Source organism: Dryobates pubescens, chromosome 7, assembly GCF_014839835.1.
Source record: "Dryobates pubescens isolate bDryPub1 chromosome 7, bDryPub1.pri, whole genome shotgun sequence".
NCBI lineage: Eukaryota > Metazoa > Chordata > Aves > Piciformes > Picidae > Dryobates > Dryobates pubescens.
This window is the reverse complement of record NC_071618.1, coordinates 45,801,167-45,809,861: the sequence shown is the minus strand read 5'-3', so window position 1 is coordinate 45,809,861 and position 8,695 is coordinate 45,801,167. Positions and strand designations below refer to the sequence as shown.

The 8,695-nt window shown below is 43.5% G+C and overlaps 1 protein-coding gene across 1 annotated transcript; it reads left to right on the top strand.

Moving 5' to 3' along the window:
• Nucleotides 1-448: 448 nt before the first annotated feature.
• Nucleotides 449-7,695, top strand: NHLRC3 (NHL repeat containing 3). The gene is made up of 7 exons (XM_054163139.1): nucleotides 449-484; nucleotides 1,627-1,779; nucleotides 2,621-2,768; nucleotides 3,188-3,388; nucleotides 4,479-4,570; nucleotides 6,555-6,667; nucleotides 7,162-7,695. The coding sequence occupies exons 2-7, from the start codon at nucleotides 1,675-1,677 to the stop codon at nucleotides 7,388-7,390; spliced, it is 888 nt and encodes a 295-aa protein (XP_054019114.1). The 5' UTR covers nucleotides 449-484; nucleotides 1,627-1,674; the 3' UTR covers nucleotides 7,391-7,695.
• The last annotated feature ends 1,000 nt before the right edge of the window (nucleotides 7,696-8,695 follow it).

Here is an 8,695-nt window from a genome sequence, read left to right as displayed (position 1 = left end):
GGAGCAGCGGGCGGAGACACCCCGAGATGGGAGGCCGCGGCGCGGATCCCGGAGCCACCAACAGAGCACCCCACTCCACCCGTCCTGCCTCTCCACCGTCGCACTCCTATGACATCAGAGCGAGGGGGCCAAGACCCCTTTCCATGCTGTTCGACACAACAGTGCCTGCACGGAAACGGCGGAAACTTGAACCGGGCTTGCCCTCTCCCAGCTCCCAGCCGTTTTGCCGAAGCTTCGAGCGCTGCTGAAGGCCGCCGCCGTGCCATTCCCTAGCCTGTGCCTGCGGTGCTGGAGCTCGGGTTGGCGCCGGCACGGCTCAGGGCAGCCCAGCGCTCCGGGAGCGGCGCCCGGAAGCGAGAACGCTGTGCCCTGCCCCCCGGTGGCGGGAGGAGAGTTCCGTCACGTAGCTCCCATGGCGTCTCGTGCCGCCCAGCCCGCCCGTGGCGCCCTGCTCCTTCTCCTGGCGCTGCTCTGGGGCGCGCAGGTGGGCGGCGGCCAGGGCGAGCCCATCCTCGCGGCCTGAGGAACAGTGGGTGGGCGGGAGAAGGAATCAAGTGCTCTCCTTACGGCTTCGCCCGAAGGCAGATGACAGCCGGGGGACAGGGATGAGGACAGCCGCGGGGAGCGCCCTCGGCGGCGGTGGGGAGGGGACGCGGTCCCCTTCGATCTGCACGGGGCCCTGTCGGAGCGTGGAATGCAGCAGGGCCCCAGGAGGCGTTTGGTCGTGGCGCCTTGTCGCGCCCCTGCTAGGCGGAGACGTGTTTGTGTGGCTTTACTGCCCTGAGGAAATGCCTGTGCCAGGTTCTAAGCTCTGCTTAGACGAATGAGAAGCCTCACGATCGCTATGTGAATAACTTTGCACCCTTTATTGCCTGTCTCCTCCCCCCGCTTCCTTCCTGTTGGCTTTCCCTGCACCACAGACTGGTCTGTCTTAAGCTGTGCCCCTGCTTACCCCTACCTCTGGCGAGGCAATTGGCAGAAATGTCAAATGGCCCTCGTCTGTCAGGATGCGAGACTTGCAAGCTCTTAGCTCTAGCCTGATCTGTCCTGTTTCAGTGCTAAGGTTGCAGCAGTGCAGCTGTACTTCCATTCTTCTGCTGGAAAAATGGATCAAAGAAGTGGAAGTTTGGGTTTTTCCATTTTCTTTTAAGATGTATGCACTGTCATGAGTTTTGCCATTCCTGGTATTTTACACTTCCCCATTCCCAAGCTGCAGTTTTCTCATTTGACCTCTGTTTTTCCTTTATTCTGTTTTTCCTTATTTCATACCATCTTGAAATAGTTGTTGATTCTCTTGCATTTGGAACCATTTATACTATTTTCCTCCTTTTGGAGTGAGCTTTACAGATATCAATAGCACCGCTGAGGTAAGAAATTTCAGGGTATATTTTCTGCCTTGTAATTCCAGGGTTCCCCAATCCACAGAATTTCATTTGCTAATTTCCAGTTCGCTGAAATTTTCCTGTTTGCATTCCAAAACCCTAGCTACAAGCCTATCTCTGTTTATCCATATTCTTAGTTTAAATTCAATAAAACAATTCATAATGCTTCAGTGCACAGTTACTTTCTACTGCTGGCCCTTCTGATCCCATCTAAGTACTGGTGGATAATTGTTTGCATTTTCAGGTTTCGCAAGCGCTTGATTACATCCCATCTTGGAAGGGAGAACAACAGATGTACAAACTGGACATAGGCTGGCCTAAAATTCCAGAATACTTCACTGGCCAAACATTTTGTGTTGCTGTTGACTCTCTTCATGGTTTGGTCTATGTGGGCCAAGTGAGTGAGAAAATTTTATTTCTTGCAGTTCTGGTGTAGTTTTGCCTGTTTTAGCTTAGGATGTATGTATTTGTATGTGTATATGTTTGTGTCTGTATATGTGAATAGTAACTGTATCAAAAGTGGTCAAAATAGAAGTGTAGGTCTCCTCTTGATATACATTTTTTAAAGCAGTTCTGACACCACGTTTGTGTTTTAAAAGCATTGAATTTCTGTGGTATGAATGCATGATGCAACCTAACTGAGATACAGTAGCTTTTCTTAACTGTAAGGTAAAAGGTGATTCTGGGACAATCGAAGCTTCCACTCTTTCAGCCTTTATCTTGGGAAATCAAAACCACACAGCTCTGTCAGCTAGTTCCAGTAACGAGTTCCAGTATTTGCTTTACTCCGTTTCACGCATTTGTATCTCTAGATCACAGACAGCACATTCTCTCCATGGAAACTGGTGGGATTTAATGGTAAAGCACGGTATGAGTACTTGAGTGTCAGGCAGCTAACAAGTACAGTTACAGTTTTTCATGCTTGTGTTACACTTGGCATATTTTTCAACAAGAACAGTAAAATGGTGATTCAAAACGAAGACCAAGAGAATTTGAGGAGCTTGGCTGCTGTGAAAATTCTACTCTTGTGTTGTAAGTTGAAACTCTAGAATGAGTGGAAAGTTTTGCATTTGCGTGCACTTAGACTCTTTCCTTTTCTAGCTGAAAAAGACGAGATCTAGCAGACAGGAGATTCTTATGATCATTTAAACCTTGCAAAAGACCTTGCAAAGAGGAATTTTCATAAATATAATGATTTCCTTAATGTGTTTTCTTAATAGACTTCTTTGCCTTTTCAGAGGGGAGACAATGTGCCAAAGGTACTTGTATTCTCAGAGGAAGGCTATTTTCTTTATTCCTGGAATAACACTGTTGAAATGCCTCATGGTATCTTTGTATTGAACACTGCAACAGATAGTTCAGTATGGATCACAGATGTTGGAGCAGGTATGTATGGTGGTGATAGGCAAGTATTAGATGGGGAAGAAAATGCAGATACTACATTTAAAACTCATTCAAGTCAGTTCTGCCGTGAACAAACTTCTCAGGTGCTGCACAAAATGCTCTGTAGGTTCATGAGTTGTGTTGTGTGTTTGCTTGTAGCTTCTGAACTTCGTAAGCTCTGCCCTCTGCCCCCAGAAGTATTAGAAGGAAAAAAAACATCTTCTGGCTAGACTAGCTGTAGTAAAATGGATGCATATTGTGGTAGCCTGGGGCCACAGTCATATTCTCACTATAGAATTTTGTCTTCTGTTGATTAATATCACTTGTGAGTGTTAGGAGATTGTATTTTTGTAACCTTTGTAGTCAGTAGTGCTTACTTCATTGTTTTATTAAGATTTTTTTCACTTTTATTTTTAATCCAGGAAAATATGGGCACACTGTGAAACAGTACAGCCCTTCAGGTAAACTTCTGCAGGTCTTGGGCACGCCAGGTAATGCTGGTTCCAGTTTGATTCCTCTACAATTTGATCAACCAGCAGAGGTCTTTGTGGAGGAGAGTGGAGATATGTATGTCGTGGATGGGGACGGAGGAATGAATAACAGATTGCTCAAACTATCCAATGGTATGGGAAAACAAACTTCTGCAGTAGATGACCATTGAAAATTGCATATTAAATAGTGTGGTTTGAGAGTACTTATAGGCAAGAACTAGGTAGAGCTGTCATTAATTTGAAGACTCTTTAATCAGATCCTGGTTTATTGCCTGTCACTTCAGGAGAAATCTGTCTCTGATAAGAGGCTTAGAGAACAAGTTTGTTCAGTCTTACGAGAGAATGCTAAGTGGAATTCTTATTACTGTCCTCAAGTCAGTAATGGGGAGGGTATAGAGAAGATGCATCCACTTATTTCTTGGAGATGAGCAGCGAGGAACGAAGAACACCGAGCAAAAGGTGTAAAGGAGTGTATTGCTGTTCAGCTTTTGGAGGAAAAGATGCACAGGGAGGTGACCAGACAGTGAATAGTTTGCTCAGAGATGTGCAATCTGCACTCTTGAAGATGCTCAAATTTTATGAGTTATGAGCAACCTGATCTAACCTCGGAGTTGGATTTGTTAACAAGGCTAGCCATGATTTGAGAAGAGGATTGGAGCAGGTAGTGTCTGAAGATCTTTTATACTTAAAGTATTTGGTGATTATAATTAGTTTTCTCATATTCCCAAGTTAGATGGTCAGTGTTGGTTAGGGCTGTAAGTGAGGAGTCTGCACATGCCTGCAGTTGGGGAAAAACTGGAGGAGCTACAGTTTCTCATTTGTACTATCATGAAACAGGTAATTTCCTAGTTAAAACTACTTGAAACTGCCAAGTTATGAATATAAAAACTCAATTTAGTAAGCAATTGGATATTACAATCAGACAGCTGGGGTTTGGTTTTGTTTTTTTAAACACAGCCCTTTATTATGGCTTGTGTACTAGTGGCTATATTTCTGTACTCATACTCCTGACACCACTGATAACAAGCCAGTAGTCACTGTAGTAGTTCCAATATTTCTTGAGTTTATGTACTGGAAGTACTGTGTTTAAAAATTCTGTGTTTAGAAATTTCATTTCTTAAAAATCAAGTAACTCTGCCAGGAAATTACAGCTTGTCATTCCCTTACTGTGATTTTAATTATTTTTTTTTAACTTTTTTTTTTCATGGTGCTCACTGTTTAGATTACCAAGAGATATGGCTGACTGGCACAAATGGGACTGGCATCGGTCAGTTCAAGATTCCTCACAGCGTAACATTGGATCCTTTTGGACGGGTAAAGAACAGAGGGAGAAGTTTTTTTTCATCTTCCAATCATAGACTTGTCAGGGTTGGAAGGGACTTCAAGGATCATCTAGTCCCACCCCCCTGCTATGGGCAGGGATTCCTCACACTACAGCAGGTTGCTCACAGCCACATCCAGCCTGGCCTTAAAAACCTCCAGGAGGCTTCCACCACCTCCCTGGGCAAACTGTGCCAGTCTCTCACCACCCTCATGGGGAACAACTTCTGCCTAACATCCAATCTGAATCTCCCCACTTCTAGTTTTGCTCCATTCCCCCCAGTCTTATCACTCCCTGACACCCTAAAACGTCCCTCCCCAGCTTTCTTGTAAGCCCCCTTAAGACAATGGAAGGCCACCATAAGGTCTCCTCAGAGCCTTGCCTTCTCCAGACTGAACAACCCCAACTCCCTCTGCTCATCCTCATGGCCCTCCTCTGGACACCTTCCAGCACCTCCAGATCCTTCCTGTAATAGGGGCTCCTATGGATTTGTGTACAGTATTTGAGCAAACATAATTTTTCTTTTCTTAGTGGAACTGTTGTGATAGGGGTCATTTTATTGGGATTTCAGTTGGCAGTGTCACAGGTGGTCGTGAGCTGAAGTCTCGTACTGCAGATCCTACTGAAGAAGCTAGCTCCAAGTTAGCACAAGGCTTCTGAGCAGCTATATTGTCGATGTCTGTGCTAACAACAGACTGTTCCTCCTGCAGTTCCTAACAGGTTGTCATCATGAGAGTACAGGAGAACTATGCTCTGTAATAAATATCGACCCAAGCACTCAGGTTTCTTCAGGAGACTTTAATTTCATGTTTAGAAATTCCATATAAGAGTAAGATCATAGTAAGGCTTTGGCTAGGTTGTGGACATAGTCCTTTTCAGCATGTGGGTTCAAACATTCAGGATCCTGCTCTTCTGCCAGGTGCTAATTGTACTCTGGCTTTTGCTCTGCTGCTCTTGTAGAGGAATTGTACAGTCATTCCTTAATCTGTTTCAGGGAAAATAAACCATCCTAAGTCACTAGTTGGAAGTAATTCTGCTGATGCTGTGTGAACCAAAATAAGCAGCATACACAAAAATCACTTCTCTGCTAAAACTGGCAGGGTGGGAGAGAGAGGTGGAGGGAGATGTTCAGTTTGTGTTGAAGGGTAGCCACAGTATGTACACATTCAAAGATAGCAAGTGCAATGAGCTGTGGTTTTATTGCCAGTGTAGTGTCAACCATCAGCCTAGGTTAACATCATTAATTCCTCAGAAATCTAAAGAGAATCCTGTAGTAGTGTTTTATTTAAAAACACTGATAAAAGCTCTCAAGCCAACCTGTTTATTTGCTCCCTTTGGGGTGATACCCCAGAAAACGAATTAAGCTTATTGATCAGGTTGATGGGTTGTCAACAGCTAGCACTTCAATGATTGTAGTACAAGAGATGCCTTCACTGGAACTAGTGGTATTGCTAGCTTGCATTGTTTGGAAACCCAGTTAGGAATAGGTGGGACAGAGACAAGCTCCACAAAACTGATTACACAAAGCATGCTGAAAAGCTCTTAAAGTTGCTCAGTATTTATAGTAGCATTACACATGTCAAGAGTGTTTGCAGATGCAGTCATTATGGGCCTGGATCATGAAGTGAGACTACTGCTGAAAAATTGTTAGCTGTTGACAGAGCAGAATCTTTAGAATTAAATAGGTAGGAATACCTCCCCACTGGGAGGTGGGAAAATACCTGCTAAATATGTCCATATCATAGCCACAAACATGAAAAGAAGGCACTATTAAAGCAGAGTAATCTGTGTATGTTAACTGTGTGCTAGTTTTGTGTAGTACCTGAAACTCGTATTTACTTAACACAGTTTTGAATGGGGAGACACATTCCTTCAGGGTATACTTCTGTTTTTACTACAGGACACTTGGCTCATGTAAGAAACTAACACATTTCATTGGTTCTATTTGTGAACAGCCATGATTTTTGTTCTTAACAGGTATGGGTTGCAGACAGAGACAACAAAAGAATCCAAGTTTTTGATAAAGTCACAGGGGAATGGCTTGGGTCTTGGAGCAGCTGTTTTTCAGAAGATGGACCCTATTCTGTCAGGTATTGTTGAACAGCTCTAGAAGCATGCAATTATGTAAATCAGGTGTATATTTACTGGTGAATTAAAATGTTGCTATTTACTGCCAGATGACAAAGAGCTATCCAGTATAACTAAAAGAATGCTGGGTCCTAATCACATGCAAAGCTCTGTGCAGTTGTATCTTGACAGGGAAATCCTGGCTTTATAACGAGCCCTATGGATTTGAGTGCAGGATTGGGAACTTCAAGTTGTTGTGTGTTGTTGACCTTATTGTTGCAGCTTTTATGGGAAGAGAGATTGTCTTGAATGACTTTTCTGTAGCATAATCTGTCTCAAGAAGCATCCAGTAGGTAGACCAAGGCTTGTGATTTAATTCTTAGCTTTTCATTCACTTAGTCTGTGGTAACCTTCCAAAACTTGGCTATTAAGGTTTTGTATGCTTAAAAGTGCAGGGTTGTATTAAAATGAGATGTCCTAGGGAGTTCACAATCCACAATGTGTTTCTCTTTCACAGATTTACTGCTGATTACAAATACCTGATTGTAGCTCAGCTGAATATCAACCGGTTAGCAGTCTTGGCAGCACCACCAGTTGGCTCTATTAGGGACTGTGTTATGGTCAACACAATCCAGCTGGCAGATGAAACCAAACCACACCTTGTGGATGTTGACATGAAGAGTGGAGCAATCTATGTCGCAGAGATTGGAGCCCAGCAAGTACAAAAGTATATACCCTTAAGCTGATGGTTTCCCACAGCTGCCATGGCACAAGCTGTGTGATATATAAGATCTATGACCACATTTCCTTGAGTTTTCTGTAGTATCTATTTCTTTTCTTGGGCAAGTGCATAACAATGTACTTCCAGAACTGTTGAGTTAAGAATCTGTCCTGGCTGTGCTGCAGTCCTGGAGAAGTATCTTATCTTGAGCTGCGTCATGATTTAACCCCATCCAGCAACTAAGCCTTCTCCAGACAGCCACTTGCTCACTCCCTCTCTACACTTCTAGCAGGATGGGGAAGAGAATCATGAAATAAAAATAATAAAGCTCATGGGACAAAGACAATAGGTCAGAAAAGGAATAATAATAAAGAGAATAATAATTTAAAAAGGATTAGAATATACAGAGCAAGCAATGTGCAGCTAGTTAACCATCAGTGGCCCCAAGACAGCTTTCCCTCCAGTTTGTATACTGAGCTTGACATCATGTGATATGCAATATCCCTTTGTCCAGTTTGGGTCAGCTGTCCTGTCTGTGTTGTGCCCCAACTTTTTGTGCCTCCACCACAGCCTACTCATTGACTGGGTGTGAGAAGCTGATGAGCATAAACACTACATAGCACAACTAAAACATCGGTGTGTTAACAACTTTGTTCTCACACTAAATCCAAACCAACACTGTACTGGGAAGAAAATGAAGTCTGTTCCAGCTGAAACCCAGACAAGCTGTACAGTGGGTTTTCCTTTTGTGGCTGGCAGTTGGAAAATGGCTTTGAAAGGCAGCTTAATTTTATTCTATAAAACTTCACAAACACAGCTGCCGTTCCCAAGTATAGAGGGTCACCTGGGGGCTCTTCTGCTTAGCCTATGTGTGTTGCTAAATGAAAGCCAGAACTGCCTGAAGTATTTCAGGAGAGGCAAGCACCTCATTTTAATGTTTGTTCACATGTTTGTATTTTTAAAGGGGTTGTGCTGATAGTTCCTAACACTGAATACAGGGATGCATTATGATGCCGAAATAAGATGCTGCTGGATACTGATGTCAGTGCTGATACTGGCATCTACCTTAGGTGCCTTAATGACACCTCTGGCTAAAATGGTAAGGTCTGCAGTAACCTTAAGTTAAACTGGTATCAGGCACTTTAAATTAAAAATAGATGCACAGCAGTCAAGTACTGATTCTTAGCTACAGTCAGTTCTTAACCTGATCGAATGTCTATTAGCATCAGCTGTGTTCTGAGAGATTTCATAGTGGAATATATGGAAGCTCAACTCACTGAAGCTCTTCAAAATAAGCAAATTCCAGTTTGCTGGGAAAGTCTTAAATCAG